Raw genomic sequence first — 22,503 nt, forward strand, 5'->3', positions numbered from 1 at the left:
ATCACAGGTTTGTTTTGAGGTCTGTAAAGACAATTATGGGAAAATAAATCTCTGCAGGGATTCAGCTTTAGGGATGTAATTAAAGAAAAAACTCAATCAATGGATGTCGAGCCAAATAATAAATGAGTGAGAAATTACTTCACTTTATTTTTTTTAATGAATATCCAGTATTTTTCCATAAAAAAAGTTGATAGCTACCATAACTGCATAATTTAATTTTCATACTTCAAACCTCAAACCTCCTAATTGTAAATAGCTTTGAGTGTATGGAAATGACCATAGAAATATACTTTTTTATGCAATTCCTCATTCACTTTCCTTTTCTTCTTTTCCTCCAAAAGGGCCTTCCTGATATTTCAGGTTGTTAAATATTAATGAACGGAGATAATTACAAAGTAACACATGTACGAAAACGGGCGTCTCTTGACAGACTCATTTTTCTTTGGAAAAGCACAATATAAATCCTTTTGTGTCTTTTAACCTTGGGCTTTCTGACTGGTTACTTTAGCTTTAGGGAACACCGCCTGAATGTTCAAATCTGTTCTTAGTGGCAAGTTGACGGATGAACAAAGCAGACTTTTATCTTATTTCTTCAAGGTCTGGCAGTCACTAAGGCTGTGCTCAAAATAAATAAAGAAATAAAAATTGTGGAAAACAGCAATATAACCATGTCCTCCTAATGAAGTTAGGACAATTTGCCTTCTACTTAGACCCCCTTCTGTGTCTTTTTGATATGTTTTCATGTCAGAGTACGTGCTCTACAGCCTCCTAAGGTAGGCTGTAATTTTTTATGACTCAATATATAATCCATGACAGGGAGACAAATGAAATATGGATCCCAAGGACCAAAAAAGTTATAGGGAGTGGAGAGCAGGACTGATGAAAGGAAGTGAAATTAGAAAAATCACGTAAAAAGGAGACCCATGAAGACTTTTAGTAGGGTGATGAAAAGGAGGGAAAGTGCAAAAAATAAAATAATCAATGAAACACATTGAGTTTAAATTCCTCCTGCCCTTATTCAAGCAGACATACAGGTGCACAGACCAGTTAAATCTTAGGTGCAGCGAAATTAGTTGTTGAGCTTTGCTCATGCCAACGTGCCTGCTTGGTGGTGGGGAGTTTCGATTGGAAATCAAATCCAAATGTCATTTTGTGTTGTGCTTTGCTGCTGCATTTTTTTATTATTATTCCTTACCCGCCCCTCCTCCACACCCCAGTTATAAATTAAACTTGATCAATGACCTTTTCTGCCTGAGTTGTTTGCTACTTGCCATGTTCAGCAAAGAGCGTAATAGAAATATTTCAGGTGAGCCAGCGAAATGGCAACACAAGACCTAAGGATGTTGCTGAGCTTGACACTAAATCACTGTAGATATTTGAATTAAAACATGTTTATTTTCATTTGGGGATAATACTGTTATGATGTATATTTTTAACCCGTTAATAGGAGTACCAGCCCTGTAACACCATCGCCTGCCCAGATATGAAGAAAACCACTCCCTGGACACCCTGGACTCCAGTTAACATCTCAGACAATGGCGGCCATTATGAGCAACGCTTCAGATACACCTGCAAGGCCAGGGTGTCTGACTCCAACCTGCTGGAAGTGGGACGCCAAAGGATTGAGATGCGCTACTGCTCCAGCGATGGCTCGACGGGATGTTCCACAGATGGTGAGCGCTCTCTTTCTGATACTATTGGGGGACCTCCTACTGTGAAACCTACTGAAGCATCTCCTGTAGTGAGTACTGACATTAGCATAACTACTCTTCTGGATCACTTATCCAACTCCCTTTTTGAAATTTTCCACTTGAATGTGGTGCACCTTCAGAGAGAGTTTGTAAAATAAAAAGCTGCTGCACACATACATTGTGTGTGTGTATATGTATAACACCATCAGCCTATATCGATCCATTGCTGGATGAAGGCCTCCACAAGATGTTTCCACTTACTTCAATCTGCAGCTTCTCTTTTCCATGTCACACCTGCAAAGTTTATGATTTCATCTTCCCATCTTTTATGTGGTTTTCTTCCCTTTCTTTTTTCATTTCTGGGCATCCATGCGATAGCTTCCTCTGTCCATCTTTGATCTGTTCTTCAATGTGTCACGCCTGTAGCTATTTTTACGTTTTCACTTTCACTTTCAGCTCTTTATAATATAAATATTACTATGATTACTATTATTGTGTTTATTGTTTTAAAAGGTTAATTAATTGTACGTAGAAATTCCTGATAAGCTGCATGACATTATGTCTTATTAAATTTGTTACTCAATACTCATTAACATTTAGGAAGTAATTGCAAAAGGGCATATTAATGTGCAGAATTCAATAAAATAGTACAATAGTTCGTTTTATGGCTAAATGAGATTCTGAATTACCAAAACTGATGTCCCTTGCCTGCCTTTCAATTAGTATAGGTACAAAATCCGCCTATTTATTAATCTGAGATTTGACAGGATATCCTGAGCAGCACTTTCTTTGTGAAAGAGACACCCTGTGATCTGAAGCAACTACATCAAACACAGAAACATGCTATGAATCCTATTTCTTACATAGTGATCACCTAGTGAATCTGTCCATGTAAAAGACCCACAACCTGTCAAGGTTCATATAATATGGAGAACAGATTCTGGAGGACATTTAGATGAAAAAACAGACATCTCAAATGGCAACATGCTAAGAACTTTACTTTACTTTTCTTCCCATTTACATATTTTACGACATTCCTCACACCAGACACCAAGAGACACCAAGAACACAGATACTTCATTTTAAAGCAGGACTGCATCACTGAACACATCCTAAACACATGGGTTTCCAGTGCCAAGAAATATACAACTTAACTTCGCTCAAGGACATTGGATAACTAAAGTAATTTAAAAACTGGGTTCTTGAGTTAATTAGTTATCCTTGGAGGATAAATGTGGATGCCACGGAAAGTTTACAAGCTATGGTACTTGTGGCTGAGAAGAGTGCTAAGAAGAATGAACTGCCAATTGAAAAAGATTTAGTTTTTGCAGTGGACCCTTCATTATCGATCTGAATCCACAACATCTAGGCAATTGGGAAGAGCAATAAAAAGCCACCATACTGCTGAAATGCAGTCGATACAGATAACCAGAAGTGGTTATACTTAAGATATAAAATATCCTAGTGAGGACACACCAGGAATACTGTGCTCAGGAAGGGTTAAAGTAGGATTTACATGAGCTCACAGTTAACTGTAAGAACTAAAACCTGGATAGTTTGCACTAGAAAGACTAGATTTGTTTTTAAATAAATACAAAAACATGTTGCGATGAGGTTGACATAAACTTTAAAGAAATGTATGAGTGACAAGCCACCTCACTGACCCATATTTGGTAAACCCTACCCAGTTGCACTTTTTAAAAGATTGAAATCATACACGAACCAGTGTGATGTTGTCTATGTTCTGATTTGCTGTAGCTCCATGGCATTTGTCTAAGTAAGATGTGTTAAAAATGAGGAAGACATTAATGCCATATTCTGAAGTGGTGAGAGCAATTGGCTGTCAGAGAGAAGTGACAGAATGGAGTATGGAAAAGGTTTGGCAAGGTCAGAGTTTTTTCCCTCTAAATTGATGCTAGATTTTCAAGGAAAAGGGAAAATAAAGTGCTGTAACTAATCGACCGAAGAGAAGTGGGTTAACCTGATCTGCTCTGCTTCACGTAAGATACAGAACAGAAATAGGTGTATAATTGTTTCTAGTACCCATGTTTTACTTGGACAGGTTCATTAATTTATGTTTAAAAACTTTTCACTTACCTAAGAGTCCTACACAGCAGTTATCCTTCTGTTCTAGTAAGCTTACATATGTGCTGTTTTTAATGTAAGTAGAGCTGTTAGATTTTTTTTCTACATATACATAATATTGGGTTTGATTACAGTCTTGTAGATTGGCATCCCTTTTTTGATTAAAGGTAATTACTTTAATGTTTATATCTGTTTCACGTAGATCAGTTTTATTCTTTCCTTTTTCACAGGAATTGTTACTATATGACTTGTTATATTTATTTCAATGAAAATATTTAATTTATGTTTGATTAGGTTAGCTTATGAGGTATGTCTCTTAATTAGATTAATTGCTATCGATGCGTGTTTTTAATTTGGCCCCACATCATTACAATTGTTTTTAGTTCCATCAGAGCATAGCTGACATCCTGTTACAGTTTCATATTTCTAATTCCTAATGATAACCACAAATTAATTATTCCAAAAGTATAATTAAGTTCATCTGAGCAAGTAAGTTTTTACTTGTTTTATGCAGCCGTTTCTTCATGGTTTTATGCGTTTATTTTTCCCTGATTACACGTTGTTTCTTGAGAAAAAAAGAAATGTTGAAGAGCAGTATCCGCACAATTAATCTTGTGTAGTCCAGCATTAAAGAAATGGTGTTGTAACATTTCAAATAAATAAATTAACAATTTATTACTCCTAAAATATTATTCATCATGAAGAATGAGACCAAATATATCAAATACAAAAAATGAATTAAAATAGATTAACTTCCCTTTAATCATAGCAAAGCCTTGAAGTCTATATTAATTCTGTTTATGTCAATGGCATCTGAAAATCTCAGTAAATAAATTGTATAAGAAATGCAGATGATTGCATCTCTTTAACTTATATTTTATATCTAAGACAGCCTTTTTGTGTATTCCATATATATATGTTTATAATTTTCTTCTCAACTGAACATCAAAATACCAGCAGCTCAGCTCAGGTTGTTTTGTCTACATTTGACAAACACAATGCAGCCATACATTGTAAACTAGGAATTCTCAGTTCCTCAGTTTCTCATTTCTCAGTTCTTTAACCCCCTGTTCCAACTACAACGTTTTGTGTAGGGACACCCTTAAGGGATGCCGCATCAGCGTTGTAATCCCATGGGTGATTAAAATAATAATAAAACTGTAGTGCAATGTTTGTGATATACAGCCTCACATGTTTTGTAAAAATAGCCAATTCGATTTGGAATAAAACTAAATTTCCCTTTCGGTATTCAGATTTGTGTTGCAAGGTTTCCTGAGATGCCCTGTGGCGAGTGTGCCAAACTGACCCCCTGCTACAGGGCATTCTGAAGATCTGTTTACTGTCATTCTCCCATGAAAATACATAAGGCAGTGTCTAGCCTTGTGTTACAATATATTATAAACAGCATTTGAAATGAACATAAGATCGTATCACTGATTTCCCCGGGGACATCAAGTTCATATTGAACTGTTACATACAGTAAAATCTCAGATTGCTTCTTGAATTCCTGCTTTTTCGGGAGAGGTATTGATCTTTAAACCCCATCAAGTGCATTCAGAGTGGCTCCCAGAGCAATGCTTTCATCTCACTTCTACCTTTTGAAATTATGTTATTATGCTGTAAATGAATGTAACTTTACTCAACAGCTGTCTTATCATGTTGCTTATATGCTTATTTCACATCACTAATCAGATACCATGATCACTGGGCAAAAGGTGAGACTTGACAAAACCATATGAGAGAGATTTTTCATTGCACCGTCATTTTTTTATATATGTGAGGTATACGTTATTCTGACGCAATTATAGATATGTATGGATACCTATAGACAATTTGCTGCCATCCCATATGGTTTGGGGAATTGTGCTGCAGGTATGCTGCAGAAAACACAATTTATTCATGTTCCAGATTATACACAGCATAATATAGTGTTTTTCCCATGAGTTACATTGCGGATCCCATTGTCCAAGTGACAAAGTTTGTAACACAATAAATCTAGCCATCAGTGAAACAAATAGCAGATGTTTACTGAACATCTTTATTAGGTTGCTCGTTTTTATGTGATTTTAGTGGTCAGAAGATAGCTAGTGGAAGCAGTAAACCTTAAAGATTAGTAATGGGATATGACTTTTTTTTGCAGAGATTTTAAAAGCATATATCTTATCTAATGAAATATAGTAAATAAGTCAGTTCTGGGACAGTGAAGGCTCAAATACACTTGTTTGTCTTGCTGCTACTAGGGAATACAATGCTGATGTTGCGGTCTCGGGAAATTGGTCATCAGTCAGTAAGGCTTTATTTTGAGTTGTGTTGATTTCAAAATACTTTGGTTTTGAGAGCTAAGCCTCCTGGGTACAAGGTTCAGAAGCAGATGGGTCACAGTGGTGGAGCTCACATTGCCACGGACGGTACAGAATCAATACAGAGAAGCTCAGTCTCCAATGCTGTCAAGCCAGCACTTTACACAGGGCGTTCGGATTCTCAAGGTGAATTTCATGCACCAAAGGTCAAATGATATAGGTAAACACATTTTCATATTTTGAAGGCTGCAAAGCTAATATGAATACATGTTGTTCCCTTTGGATATCAAAGGTCAGTCATAAATCAATGGCTTTTTACAGGTTATAAGAAAGAAACTATTATGTTAGACTTTGCAAGCGTACATTAGTATAGGCTTCAATGCATTTAGAGTTTGTGTGTTTCTATTGATGAAAGCCTTTTTATAGTTTGAATTCTGCAAAAATAATTCAGACGGTCCCTGAAGAGTTTACATAAGGTTTCGGTTTCCTCCTTCTACAACTAGATACTTGCTGCAATCAGCATATTTATCCAACAAACTATGGAACAGCAATGACAGGAGCACGAGCACAATAGGGAGGCTATCATGTCTTTGGCTCTTTGAAACATCCCCCTCGCCATTCTCAAGAATGTATCCTTATAAGAATGTTGCTTAACACACCATGAAATATTTCCATCAGAATTGCACAAGTGAAAATATCATCAAGGCAGCTCAGGTCATTTCAAGAATCATATTGATTTTCAGATGGTCTGGATGGAATTGTAAAGTATTAGGATTTGCATACTCTGAAAATCATATAACCCCAGAAAACATTATTTGATACAGAAAATGCTAATCTGTACAGAGACTCAATTTCCATGTACACCAGTGGGACGAACCAAGAACACTCTTCAAAAAGGCATATTTGAACATGAACACAGTGGATTAAAGGTATAAAGAATTTAGAGATATCTTAGTTAGGAAGAGGGTTCAAGCATTTACTAAAATATTTTCAAATAAGATTCGCTGATTTGAAATGTCACGCAGTGTCCGTGTTTTAAATAATGTATGAGAGTTTTGTGAGCAGTGTTTATGAGAAGCAAACCCCTGGATTGTGAGTTTAACTCTGTGCCTGTCTCTTGGTGTTTGGTGTCTGTAGGAGATCTCCTGCTTTCCGGCAGATTTAAAGCCCATACTGTGAATGGCGGCTGGTCTCCCTGGATGTCGTGGTCGCAGTGCAGCCGTGATTGCAGTCGAGGGATCCGCAGCCGCAAACGCCTGTGTAACAACCCGGAGCCCAAGTACGGAGGGGTTCCCTGCCTGGGAGCCTCGCTGGAATACCAGGAGTGCAACATCACTCCATGCCCAGGTTAGACAACCACACAGTTTCAGGAGTCAGTGCTCGTCAATACATACATACAGACATATAAACATACATACATACAGATACATACATGGCCATTGGATTTGAATATGTTGTTGATTGAAAAAATATGAAATACTAATTTAAGTAGAGGTTTAAGCAATGTGAAAGTAAATCAAGGTAAAGATTATTTCAGTTTGCACTCAACATCTGAGATGAATCCCTTTAGCATATTTTTATGTAATTGCATTTGAGTATCATAATGCCCTTAGCACTGGGATGCAACATACTGCTGTCAAGATGCCTGAGCCCTTGTGCTTTATGAGTTATAATACTTGGGGATGAGCTTTCTAATTAAAAAAGTCCTTACCCTGAATATGGTCAGAAATGTGCTGTCTTAATGGCAATCTGCTGTGAAACTGTGTAGGAATACTCCGGGCACTGGTGGCACAGCAGATAGGCAATGATGACTTCTGTAGAAATTGTTATTAATGACTTAATGTCTAAGAAGCAAACCACAACACACAGATGCTGCCTTTTAGAGCTTTTCAGTACAGTAACTATCAATCATGAAGATGTGATGAAAAATAAAAATGAAAGACGTTATATTTTAAAATGGCCAGGCCAGGTAATAACTAGAAAAATGTGTAGAGGTTTGCTTCTCTAATATAGCTTTTATTTAGTCCATATGTACAAGAAACAATAACAATCCACACAATTAAACTATTCTTTTAGGGAGTTTAACCCAGCATAGGTTAAAAGCCCACCTGTAGTCCTGGCCATTTATTTAGCCCTGGGATTCTGTATTAAAGAAATAACCCAAGCAGCTCTTCAGCTTGTTCATTGGGGGTATATAGTTAATTTGCTGGGATATATTAAATTACATATTTGGATTATAACCAGTTATTATGTAAATTACCTAAAAGTACCTTTTTTTTAAATATATATTTTTTTCATTCTTTCTTTATCTATTTCCATTGCTGCTTGGACATCAATTCCACACTATTTGCTAAGACAGAAGTGTTGAATTAATGTGCTGACTACTTCAGGAGCTACATTAATCTTATTCCGGTGGTGGTTTCAAGCAATTCAATAACATCAATTAATAACATTTCATTGTAAATCTGACAAAACAAAGCAAAAGAATCTTACGAGAATTATACTGCAGACTATGCATAATATTACATTTCTCCCTACTATTTTACTTTGTTTTGTAATATGACAGGTTCAGAGAAGTAGATGCTTTTTATTTAAATCTAAGACGATTTACCACTGAAGCATGCACTCATCCTTGGAATAATTGAAATATGAGAAGACTAAAGATAATTCATATATTAAAAGACTGCCACAAGTAATAGCACTGAAATGTTCACTGTTTGGATATCCACAGTTTATATTATTAAGCTGAAAGTAAACCTGATGGAACCACTGTTGTTGTTTTTTTGTTTGCTTGTTTTTGATTGCAGAAATTAACAGGTTGTTTATGAACTTTTTAAGTATTACATAGTTTTTTTATGTTAAAGAAGCCATAATCTTTGGTAATGGTTTAAAACAGTAACCTTAAAAAATCACTTTAGTGCTTAAACATGAAAAATGATTATTGCTTGAGAATTTACTTTTCAAACAGTTAAGCAGAGACCTCTGGTAAAATGTTAAGATCTCCAGAAGTCTGGTGACAACTATTAGTCAATCATAAGATGATTAATAACAGTTTAATTGCAAATAAATTCTAGGCTGGTGTTAATAGTTACTACCCTACAAAGAACTTGATGCAACAACGTTTTATCAAAACCTGCAATTAGAAAAGTGGTTGAGAAGGCCAACTTTGGCAGCAACAAAGGGTTTTCCCAAAAAATTGAATCACCAGGATACAGTGTCTGCTGGACTGCACAATATCAGCTGTATGAATCCAATGTCCAATGCAAAGTACATATAATAATAATTACTCACAAGTTAATTGGTATGATGCAAACACAACTGAACTCTTTGTACTCCAGTACACCAGTGCTGTGTTTGGGGCAGAACAGTGGAGGTTATGCCAAGAAGAATACAATCTCCTCTATGATGTCCTTGTTGAACTAGGGGGTGGATGGATTATGCTGAATAACAGGGTATTTTAGCCATAAAAATCTATATCCCTCTGACTAGAAGCTCAAGACTAGTCTTTACATTAGCATAACAATCCACATGAAAAAATAAATCAAACTGTCTATTTCTGAAACAATACTTTCCTAACTATTTTTACACAATACCACAGAAGATTTGTGCGCCCCGTATTTGGAAAAAACGCCCATGTGTGGGAGCTCGCCCCACCCCGAGTTTGTGGTGAACGTTTCTGTCTTTTTTGGGGTTTTAATAACATGCTTGGAATTATGCCTGAGTGGAAATACAGGAGCTCCTACTGATTGTTTTTCAGTTGATGCTGCTGCTGAAAACACAGGACATTTTATAGTTTTTGAAGTTTTCGTTTTGTGAAAATATTTTAAATGGTAAAATGCTAGACTGAATTTGGTGACATATTTTTGGCTCTTTAGTTCTGAGTAAAAACCATGTTTAGAGTGCAGTTACACAAAGTTACAATGTGGGTAATATATTCTTAAGTTTGCTGTTTTGTAATTCTATACACAGTATTTAATACTTTAATGGCAACATTAGTTACACATTATTTTCATTGTAACTTTGTGTAACTACACTGTAAATACACTGTAAGTACATATACAATTACTCAGTACTTACACTCAGAAATTGCCTCCTTCATTTAAAATGTTCAGACTCACTGTGAACTTGCAAAGGAAGGGTTAAAATGTTGCAGAGTCATGTGACATGTTTGTGAATATCAGTGCCCTGATTTTCTTTTTTCTGTTTCTTGTTTTTTTGCAACTGTGGGATTTCTCTGGCATTGTTTAAAAGGAAAGTTTTAATGGATCATTTACCTTAATTAATTTACAGCAAAGTCAGGGGCCAATCTGAGTCAGCAAGAAACGCACCTAGAGGCAATCACAAGTGGAGAACAGACGACCCTTCCTCACTCCGCACCACAGCGATCAGCGCAACCCCCTGTTGCTTAGCAACTTTACAGGAAAGATTAAAGTAGCCACAAAGTTGATTTAATATTTAAAACAAGGGAGAATCATTTAAACCTACATTTTAGTCCTAATCTGAAGTAATTGCTTCGATGTATATGTTCAAAATTATTGTTACTAAGGCTGTCCTTTTTTAGTTCCACTTTTGGAGAGGATATTCAGTATTAGTATTCACCACTTTTATACTGTAGCAGCCTCACAACAAAGTGACAAAACAGCTCAGATGGTTCTGCACTTCAGAGGTGGATTTAGCAATTATCTTCCTGGGCTGTAAAGTGAAATGTTCTGAGACGAAACGCACCTTCATACATTTTTCAAGGAAATTTTTTGGATAATTTCTTATTTTGCTTTTTTCCTCTGCAGTTGATGGAAGCTGGTCTTGCTGGGCCTCGTGGTCTAAGTGTTCGGTGACGTGTGGAGGTGGACATTACATGCGCACTCGGACCTGCACCAGCCCTGTGCCTGCCTATGGGGGAGACATCTGTCTGGGCCTACACACTGAGGAAGCCCTGTGCAATACCCAGCCCTGCCCAGGTACTGAATTAAACAAAACTGGCACATGCCCTCTGCATGTAGTGGGCTATTCTATATCTTTAACTTGTTTTTCAGTCAGCTGTCTGTCTCTCTTTGTTCTTTACTTCATTAACATAGAATGGTCACAGTGTAATGTTGTAATTTTTTTAATCCAAACCGTTCTGTAGAAAATGTACTGTTTAGCCTATAATCATTAGCCTAAATGTGAATTAAGCAGAAAAAAAGAAACACAAGCCAGGCCACAAAAAGGATTTTATTTTCATTATCAGTAAGTATTGGTTGGTGTCCAGTGCTTTAAGTACACATGACCAGAGCTGAAATAATATGCAACAGTAATAGAGATGATTCAATTACAGCATACTATGTCATCTCTCTAGAAATATAATGCATGGGAAAAAAAATGACTGTAAGGAAAAACAGGGTAATTCCGATCCTGCCCCAGAATTTACTAGTCTCTCAATGGCAAGCCGAAAGGGGGAGGGAGAAAGATTTCCATGTAAAATTTAAATTTAACAACCTCTTCAGCTGAGGTTATTATTATATTTCTTAACAGATGCCCTTATCCAGGGCGACTTACAATTGTGACAGTATATCACATTATATTTACATACAATTACCCATTTATGCAGCTGAGTTTTTACTGGAGCAACCCAGATAAAGTACCTTGCTCAAGGGTACAACAGCCTCCTTTCCACCACCTGGGCTTGAACCCTTGACCCTCCGCTCATGAGTCCATAGCCCAAAGCACTGCACACTGCTGCCCGAGTTATGAAATTATAGCTTACTGGACAGGAGATAAAGCTTTCCGTATAGGAGAATCTCACCAGAGTATAACATGGTTTATTCAGAAACCTGAGCAAATGTTATTTAAAAGTTATATTCAAGCAAATTTATATCTGGATAGGTCAACACCTTATTACCATATAACACACTCCTTTTGTCCACGATAACCACAGTTCTCTGAAGGCTCTGTTCATTCAGTAAGCTGTCTGTGTTCAGGATAATTAGTACATTAAATAATCAACTAGCATGCTGACTGTTTCCTTCTTGGTGAGATATGTTTAAATCAGCTGTGTAGGCTGCTCTTGTGTTGGCCACTTCCGCTGTGGATTGTATATCTGTGTAAGTGTCACACAGTCTGTAAGGAGCACCTCTTCCCTCCTCTACAGAGAGCTGGTCAGACTGGTCAGAGTGGTCAGAGTGCGAATCTTCTGGATCACAGGTCCGCATTCGTCATTGTGACGTCCTCTTCCCTACTGGAAACCAGTGTTCAGGAAACAGCTCGGAAATCCGGCCCTGCATTTCAGACTCCAACTTCATACCCGGTCAGTATCAAACCTTTCTCTATGTGATTAAAGATACCCAATACAATGTATGCAATTCAGAACCTTTCCTTTCTCCTGAGATCTGAAGAAGGAACAGAACACATTCTGAATCATTCTAAGTATATTTAACCCTCTATAAATGTGCTATATACAATGTGAGCTTACCCACCAGAAAATAAAGACATCAATTCCCAAAGATTAATTTTCTTTACTTTTCTCCAGATCATTAGAAATGGGCTGTATGCCATGTCTGTGAATATAGCTCCAGTGTTATCGTATTCCTGTAAACCCTTTGATTTTCTAAAACTGTAATCTCAGCTAATGCTGGTCATATTTATTGTACAGAGTTACTGGACTGATGTTGGTGGAAACTGTGTAAATATAAAATAAACCAAATAGCTTATTTAGGAATAATGAATGGAAACTTAATTTTTTCAACTATGATATGTATGTAATTAATCAAAAGTATGACAAGCCAAGAAACCCTCTCATTAGATACAATCTTTGGGTCTAACTTGGAATTCCTGGCTTACATCCTGAACTTCTGTGGACTATGTAAATTCAGTAAGGTGCTTTTAAATGCAAGCTCAAGCCAAATATGGGGGTTATACCTACATCGTTGCTTTGTATTAGCTGAATACTACTAATGAAAACCTGTTGGATCTTTTGTTGAGCCAAATGAAAAAAAATAGGTGATTCATCAGCATCACCACAAGAACTGTAATTGTCACAACGCCTGGAACTGCAAAATAGAGCTGGATAAGCCTTACAATTCTGCAGACTTTGATCTTCCAAAGAAAAATGAATTAATTACTCTCGTGGTCAAGAAGGTATAATTGGTGTTAGCAAATTATGGAATTAGCAACATTTTGTTCATGAAGTGGTAGAATACATTTTAAAAAATCACAGATTACAATTCCCTCTTCTACCTAGGTTATATTTAAAAAACAAAAGAAGAACAATAGACTTGTAGTGCTATCATATAGTAAGAGTTGTTTTTTCCAATGAAATAGATCTTGTAAGACATTTGACCAGTAGAGCTTGATTCATTAGAATAGATCAGACACAAACAGAAGTTCAAAAGATACAAACACTGCTTTATTATAAAAGAAAGGTACACTGACTGCTAATTTACTAAAATAACAGATTAAATAGGCAGATTATATATCAAAGGGTTAAACGTTACTTCCAGTAATGGTTATACCAATGAAAATATCCTACTTAAGAGGAATGTTACTCTTAATATAGTGTCAGCCAATCTCCTGAATGATGGCTTTCTATCCAGATCCCCCTAAACTATGGACAACACAGCACATCTTTGATGTATTTTATGACCTGCTGGAACTGACCAGCCACTTTATATCAATTCTTATTAATTAAACCAACACAATATGCAGGTTGCTACAGACTCTACAGATCTGATAATGTTGTACAGCAAGGCTCTGGCTCAGAGTTCCAGTACTCAATTTGGATATTACATAAAGGCTTAGTAGGAAATTCTAGTACTTTATCCTTTTTTAATGAGACTGGATGCGTCTCAGAAAGAAGTACAGCTGATTTAATCATTGGCCATTTGAATTTTACGATAATATGTTTCATTTAGGTGGCATTTGGCTGTAAAATCCAATGCTATAAAGGATCTCATTTATCAGAATATTCTGGATGATTAATTTTTATTATGAATCTTTATTTTTTTTCCCAGAAATCTCCATCGCAAGATCTAGCCAGGAAGAGAGACGATGTGGAGGTAAGATTTTGAACACAGTAACTCCTGTAAAGGGCTGCCAAACAGCTGTACACTCATCTTAGAGTTGAAATTCTTTGCCAGAGTCTCATACATATCTGTGCGGTCATTAAATATTAATACACATAAAAAAAAAGCATTATTCTCTGCTGACTCTTTTGTGCTGAAAGGCTTGCCTCCCTCACACTACTTGAACTCTGTTGTGTGACATCACACACAGGGAGCAATCCAAGGCTACTTAGCTGCCCTGAAAAACCTGCCTGAAGTGGAAGATCACACACTTGCACTCTTCTACACTGTGCAGAGTGTAAAGGGGAGACAGAGAAAGTGACGGGGGAGATTCAAAGGGGTGTGATTGTTTCCAGAGTGATATGTTACAACTCAAGAGGCAGTGGTACTTCATTAGAGTGAGATTGGTTTATCCATCACTAAAAGTAGAGCTCCAGAATGCGATATTGCCAACAAACCTTATATCATCTTAATATTAGTAAGGATATGGAGTATACTTAAAGAAAATGAAATAATTATGATTGATGATGTTTGTGTTCTCTCTGCAGATTTTAACTTGTTCCACATGATTGCTGTGGGTCTGAGCAGCTCTATAATGGGCTGCCTGATCACTTTGCTTGTCTACACATACTGTCAGCGGTACCAGCAGCAGGCTCACGATGCGACTGTCATTCACCCAATATCAGCAGCTCCTCTCAACACCAGCATCACAAACCACATCAACAAGCTGGACAAATACGACTCTGTAGAAGCCATTAAGGTTAGTGAGTGTCTTTTCGTGCAGAACAAACTAATGTCCAGTTAAGTCAAATTCACCAAATGCATATACACTGCTTTCTCATAAGTACATAAGCAATCACTGAAATCGACTGAAGTTACATTTTCATTATGTATTGTGTCCATCTCTTATTACAGTTTAGGAACACAGAATACACCCGTCTTTCTATATCATGCAGTGGTTGTAGGGTAAATACTGCATCTTGTGATTGGGTCAATAAGGCGTTTTGGTGTGGGGATGAGTATTCTGGGAGTTTTCATCCATTTTGTCTTTCATGCTTGCCTTAAAAAAAACATTTAGAATTTCGTCATTTAACAACCTTCCTAAATTTCGAATATGTGTTAAATGTAGTTATAAAAATGTTGCTTTTTCATTTTTGCTTAATATTAGTAATCATGGATTCCCAACTTAATTTCAAAACCCAAATTGGAGATTTTCTACTTTTTTTATTTAATTTTTAATTTTTCCTGGTGATGAAAACTAAGTTTGTTTAATTTTGGATTGAAGAAATGAAAACAAATAAATTTGTCCAAAATCATGATCCTATTCCAGGGAAAATGTATGTTCCTTATGTCCATTTTCAATGTGTCTTGTTTCACAAGAGAAGTTTTGCAAGAAGCTGGGTCATCGCCAACCATAGAAGCAGCATCCATTTTGGACTGCTGCCCACTGTCGTAGTTAGATAGAAGACTTGTTCAAGAATGCAAATTTGAAGCCAGAGTCGACCAGGCAGATTTTTAACATCCTCCTCAGACCACCAGTTGTGACTTGCCTCACCAATAAAAGCCCAGCCCACCTCATTACGGAGCAACCTGCATCTTTCATAATGACTTGCAGATGTTGCAGTCAATGTACCTGGACTGGATGGAGAAATACCCAGAGTGCTGATGGAACACAGTGTGCCAAGAGGCAGGCGGCTCGGTTTGCATGACCTTAGCCCATTAGAACCGTTCATAATGTTGCATGGGTTGGGGTGTGCTTTTCATCTTTTTGCCCAACTGGTGCTACCCCAGGTTTGGGAGACTGCTTCTGAAAAGAGTTCTGAAAGAGACCTACACAGCTTCCTGCTAAATCCAAGACATATTGTTGTGGATCATTCTCCCCATTCCTCTTCACAGCCCGATGTGTCCGTACTGTTGCCTTTGGATGACCACAGCATGCATCAACCTTTGTCTTCTAACATTGGAAAATCAAGGGGCCTGGAGGTTTCCTACTAACTTTGACCAACATTCCACACCCGACTATCCAACCTCTGCCGAAATCCGTCACTCCCCGTGAGCCTCTTGTTTGTGGCAGGTCTGCATACAGACTTCTATTTATAGACCATCATCCATACCATCTGATAGATCCTCTCTTAAACTTGTGAGAAGGCAGTGTATTTTTAAAACCATACAGTAAAAAAGGACTGCCACACATTATTTAATAAGATTCTATTTTTATTAGCTCCATTGATTCAGATGAAATTATACAACCAAAGCAACACCGAGCGAATAAGCAAATACTTCCATCTCTTGTCCTTGTAGTGTTCTCGTGAACGCTGAAAAGTGACATCCTGATGTTGAACCCATTTCCTTTGTATTCTGCATGTAAAGACATTCAAAGACAGATTATTATGTTGTAAATGATACGGCTTTTAAGGCCACAGATGGCCTAGGTGATTTGTCAAAAACAGCTGTTTTAATGGAGAATTCTACACAAGTTGCAGATGTTTATTTTGATTAGCCTGTATTTAAAAGTGATTACATTATTACATATGTCTGGACAAGTATTATGGTTCTCAATACTGCATGGAAATAGATTTTAAAAAACCCAAACTGAAATATATAATGAATTACTGTTCCTAAAGTCTGTTAATGAATATATTAAGCGTATGTACTGACTTGAACAAAAGCTGCATAAATATTTTGATAATTCAGTTCAACCGTGCGATGCATGATTTCAAAGAACTCGGGGAGTAGAAACATAGTTGTTTATGTAAAGGGAAACAATCCATGGCCCAATTTCATATTCATTTACATTTATATATATATTTTTCTGTTAAAAAAAACAATCCCCCAACATACTTTTCACTAATGTGTTTTATATATTTATTCAATGCCCTGTACTCTGAGCTGTTGTTTAAAGATACATCTTTGATGACAATGTTTTTTAAATGGTCTTGTTTCAAGGTTTAAAATATGAAAAGTTTCAGGTTGTAACAATCTGTTACCATTGTAGACTGTAGACTTGTCAAATATATTCAGTTGTAGGTTTTGTCCATCCACATATTTATATTTTTTACTAACCACATAATGCTTAGAGCTGATCACTGTTAGTCATTGAATGTATAGCATCATGTACTGTTTTTCAGTTTGATTCAAGTTGGAAGAAATAGTGAAGCTTATTCTCCATGAACAGCTTAACAGTGATATGCTTTGATGTTTGAGATTATTTTATAAAGGGCTCCCTGATGTAAGCTGATATAAAGGGGCCCCTAACCAAAACCTATACAAACCACAATTAAGGTTCTCTACAACATGGGGATACCAAGGTAAACCACTGGAAAAAAGAAATGTATTCATATATATATTGTGGAAGTAGAGACAGTCACCTCAATACTTCACTTGAAAGGCAGTCAGGCGAACAGTGTGCCTGCATTAATTAATTCATTGTAGTAGCATACGGTGGATGAAATCCATATAGATCAATTTCATGATAACCATATAAACCAGTCACATACTGCTGACACTAACTTATCTTCTTTTTATTCACAGGCATTCAATAAGAATAACCTTATCTTGGAGGAAAGAAATAAATATTTCAACCCCCACCTGGCTGGGAAGACTTACACTAATGCCTATTTCACAGATGTCAACACCTATGATGACTATTAGCAAGTGCTGTGTTGTCAAGTGCAGCCTTTTCGTTTCCTCTTGGATCCCTTGTGTTAAATAAAATTGTATTTTTGCTTTGTGGTCTCTAATGAACCCCCTACGTGGAACTTCTGTGTCATGGATATTTTTTTCTGCTGCCAGCCCAGTAACAGAAAGACATATTTTGGCAAGTAACTGAGGACACCACCCCATCTTGGTGCTTTTGTGTGGAAAACTGAGCTTAAAGGACCCGATAATGTGTTTCCCGAACATGGAACAGGATGGGAAAGAGGCTTCTGGCGAATCTAGCAGACTTATTAAATATACCACTTGGATCCCTGTTAATTCTGCTAAAAGAACTCCATTTCAAAGATACCACAAGACTGCTTTGCATGACGTTTACTGAATCCGCTATCTGTTGCTTCATTTATTTGCATGGTTGATTGCATTCCAAAGCCCTGCACTTGCAGTATATGGACTACTTTGTCTGCACTGCTGTGTCAGCACAACTCTGCCATTCACTGAGGATCCTGCGCAGCGGCCACTGCAGACACCAACTGGAAGTGAGTGTCAACTGTTCAGACAAAGTCAGACAATCAAGATGTAGATATTTAGGTCTCTGGCCAGACATATTCATTTTTCTTTATTGTATGGTGCCCCGTGTAAGTCAAATAATTTAACCATGGTCAAAATATCAGTGTAAACCGAGTTAGTCGTTACAGTACATTCATTTTGAACCATAAGTCTGTAGTTTTCGTTGTCCAAATGTTTCAGTAGCAGTGGTGCTTTACATTTAATATACACACTTCAAACCCACAGAAATATATGCAAATAGTATATATTTGTTCTATTATGTTAAATATAAATCTTGTTATCTTGTTTTTCCACACTAGTAATTGAACAATATACTTGGAAAATGCAATTATGAGGTGAAAACAAATATTTGTACATCTCTTGAAGAGAGCATTACATGTTTTCTGCAGTTATTTTCATCAACCAAGACTGTACAATATGCCAGGTATATGTGTATGCAAGTGTGATGCTAAATTATTAGCAGCCTGCTCATGAAGAGTCTTCTATGTGTGTGTTTTGAAGACCCAGTGGAATTAAATTCTCTTTCAGTATCATATCAACATTAGGAATGTAGTGTCTGAAATCAAAACAACAAATTTGGCTTATTGACAAAAGTATTATGGTGTGCATCACCATGGCACAGAGCATTGACAGAAGCATTCCTTTTGATGGAAACTAATTTGACATTCACCTTCACCTCAGAGCACAGGATTGTTAGTGTCTGGCATCTCTTCCTGGTTCGCTTTCCTTGTTCATGTCAGCAGTTTTCAGTAGGAATGAAGTCAGGACTCGTAGGCCTTGACATATTTTCAGTGCTGATGTGTAACACATTGTGTGTAACATCTGTTTACACTTCTTCATAGAACTGATTCCTTACCTACTTGACAAAACACACATAAATGATTCTTCATTGCAGATCGAATGTTTTTAAGATTGAGAATTGAAAACTGTTCAGTTATTTAGGTTGAAAACTCCCAACTAAGCAACGAGAAGCACACATAGAATTGATTATTGAAAGTGTTAGTACTGAAATGTTAATAAACCCCTATGGAGAGAATTCATATTGATGTATAAATTTCAGCTGTGTATTATCTTTATGCAAACTTTCTTTATGTAACTTTTATTTTCTGCTGCTTTATTTGTAAATGAAACGGGCATAATAATTTTAATAACTTTCACTGTCTGAGCTGTATTAATGAGTACATTGAGACCTTTTTTTGTAAAATAACCTTTGAAAGAGTGGGGAACCAGCTGCTGATATCTTTTTAAAGTATTGAAACCATGCTTTTCTGGTGACACATTATATTTCTCCTGAGAAAAGGATACACGAAGGGTACATGAAAGTGAATTCCTTTGTCTCCTGAATGGTTCTAACAAGGCTGAGCACAGCGGTGTGATTCTCTGTATCAACCTTCAACCTGATGGGACCATCTGTGTAAAGGGGTAATTGAGTGTCTGCAATTAATCAACTCCAGCTCCTTGTAGGGAAAGGTTGCTGATTTTGCTGAATTGTATGATGAGTCTGAGATGAGAAGCAATCGGAGCCTACCTTGACTCATGTATATCTCTTATGAGATTTTTGTCTGAGTCTATTTCGGGGCCGGGGTATTTTGATAAAGGATGCAGGAGAATGAAAATCACAGAGAAGAGCCTGCACATAGCATTTGCCCAGGGTCAGCATTTCATATTTAGATGTATATGTTGTAAAACAACTCTATAACCATGTTCTTGTCTTCATCAGTTAACCAAAAAAATAATATTTTTTAAGTCGCAGTGTATTTGTACTTTGTAAAGTAATCCGTTTCAATTTGCAAACTGTATAGTTTGTTCAGCTCAAAGTCAATATTGTAATTATGAATTTTCCCTGGGAACATTTATTATTGGCAAGAAAACAAACCAAACAAAGAAAACACTTTAGATGAAAGATTATTCTTAAAGCAAATTCAATGAGAACAACACTAGTTTAATTAAAACAAGAGTTAAGCAGTTCATTCTTCAAATAAGTAGCTTTGCCAAACTATGAGTTTAAAATAAACACATTTTAGTGTTGTGATTATAATATATCCGATTTAAATGTAAAGTTTTTCATGCAGTTCTTATTTTTTTTTTAATATGAACATTTGTCTTGTGTAAGAGGTGTTGTTTGTTATCGGTGTGTGTTTGGAGAAGTAATGTTGCTAGTTTTGGAATTCCTAGTTTAAATTCCCCTGTACATTTCTCCTTCAATAAGACAAGCTGTCCGGTGCCTGGAGTTGTCATTAGCGCCACATACTTTATTGTTACACTGACTGTATTTCATTGTGGGCTGCAGAAATGCCTCTTTAAATTAATCTGATGCCTTTCTTCACATCAACAATCTTCTACCTGAGCCAACCAAAGTTATAAACTAAAGCCAGATGAGCTTTAGTTTATAACTTTGGTTGGCTCAGGTAGAAGACATTTCCAGATGTATTTTTGGCAAAAGCTAATTTTGTTTTCCCTGTAGACAACCTAGCTATTAACTATTTCAGGACCAAACATTGGAAGTAGGATCTTAAACATATACAAATTCTGATAATAGTGCAGTGAGTAAGTCCATATAGCTAAGTATGATTTTGTTGTGCAGATACAACACCAATCTTTGATTAGTTTGATCCCTTTATCATTCTGTTTTAACTGTTTGTGGCAATGAAGCATGTATAATCAGAACGTGTTTCAATTCATTCTGCTGTCTCAGGCACACGTCTGAGCCCCTGACCTGCACAGCCCCAATCAAGCAACCGAAAGACTGATATCCTGAACACTGCAGGGGAGTGACTTTGCTGTAAAAGCTCCCTCTTACACTGACTTATTACAACCTTATTTTGTTTCTGCAAGTTCCTGCATAATCTCCAAGGAACTATTTTTTGGTTCTAAAAAACATCTGGCATAATCTCTTTAACTTGTATAATGTACAAATGTGTATCTTCTTTCTGCTAAACACAAAATAATATGTTTTATTTTAATTTGGGTCTAACTTCAGTGTTCTTTATTAACTTAATATACACTCCTTGATTGTGTAGCTGGACACCCATTTTTAATAAGACTTTTAATGTGTAATTGAGTTATTTTGTATTCTGGATTACTGTTGACCCTAATGTCCTTTGTCACTGTGCAATGGAATGGAACTGTTCCTGCCGTGGCTGTCATCCCCGGTACTCTTTAGAAACAGGTTATTATTTTGTTTGCAAAAGTCTTGTCTGCATACTGAAAAGCCAATAATACATTCATTGGTTTGATTTTCATAGGTTGGTGGCTTCATGTCATATTTATCTCACAACGGCACTTCTTTGATTTGCATTTAATCAGTTATTTGTAATGTACTAAACAAAAAGGATGGTGTCTGAGAGACGGAATAAATTGCAGACTTAATAATTGAGGTGAAAATGGAAAAAAGGGGGATACAAATTAGAAAATGTGCATGACAGAACGTGGTATACAGCATCACAACTCTGTATAGGAATGTCAAACAAAAGATTTACATTATAAGGAATGGTATAAAGTGTGCACAGAGTTAATTGCCAAAAAAAAAAAAAAAAAAAATTACAATCTTCACATCCATCCCCCTACAAAGAGAAGCTATATTTCAATTTGGAAGAGGAAGTCAAAATCACGATGTAGTTTTATACTCAAATTGTATTTATTTTACTCTTTTCAGTTTAGGTTCTCTTTTACAAAATGTATTCTCATTGAAACACAAAGTGTTTATTTTCATATCTGTGTGGCTACTTCTAAATGTTCTTTTCAAATACTAATTAAACTAATAAAAATAAAAATCTTTCTGACCCATACAGAAGTCAATTAAAGTTTAAATATGAGATTAATTAAACTATGTATAAACCAATATCTAAAGAAATACCAGAAACATTGCATATGAAATCCTTTATTGTAAGACAAATGATAAGTGGGTATTAAGTAAACTAACTTGTTTTGATGACTCATAACTTTGCATTTCAATTTATTGTACATTGCATTATACATCTCCAGATTTGGGTTTCCTAACTCCAATATAGTGCATAAGAAAACAGTATTTTATTTTGTACTACCAGTAATTTTACATCATTTTAAAATAAAGTACAATATGCTTTTGGTTGTGCAGCATATATACATGAATATCTTTGTTGTAGATTCACACTTTCTCAAAAACTGATAATTTGCATGTTAATTGTA

General features: G+C 36.3%; 1 protein-coding gene across 2 annotated transcripts in view; it reads left to right on the forward strand.

The window, feature by feature from the left end:
* sema5a (sema domain, seven thrombospondin repeats (type 1 and type 1-like), transmembrane domain (TM) and short cytoplasmic domain, (semaphorin) 5A) overlaps positions 1 to 19,488 on the forward strand; it is a 131,686-nt gene extending 112,198 nt beyond the window's left edge. Inside the window, exons 16-22 of one of the 2 annotated variants that reach the window (XM_066721387.1) lie at positions 1,448 to 1,673; positions 7,214 to 7,423; positions 10,864 to 11,034; positions 12,204 to 12,359; positions 14,062 to 14,106; positions 14,661 to 14,872; positions 17,644 to 19,488. In XM_066721387.1, coding sequence (XP_066577484.1) covers positions 1,448 to 1,673; positions 7,214 to 7,423; positions 10,864 to 11,034; positions 12,204 to 12,359; positions 14,062 to 14,106; positions 14,661 to 14,872; positions 17,644 to 17,763 — 1,140 coding nt within the window. In that variant the 3' untranslated portion in view covers positions 17,764 to 19,488. Of the gene's footprint in view, positions 1 to 1,447; positions 1,674 to 7,213; positions 7,424 to 10,863; positions 11,035 to 12,203; positions 12,360 to 14,061; positions 14,107 to 14,660; positions 14,873 to 16,008; positions 16,222 to 17,643 lie in introns of those variants that run through there. The other variant, XM_066721396.1, reaches the window with a different exon arrangement.
* Positions 19,489 to 22,503: the final 3,015 nt, after the last annotated feature.

This window comes from Amia ocellicauda, chromosome 2 (genome assembly GCF_036373705.1).
Source record: "Amia ocellicauda isolate fAmiCal2 chromosome 2, fAmiCal2.hap1, whole genome shotgun sequence".
NCBI classification, from domain to species: domain Eukaryota; kingdom Metazoa; phylum Chordata; class Actinopteri; order Amiiformes; family Amiidae; genus Amia; species Amia ocellicauda.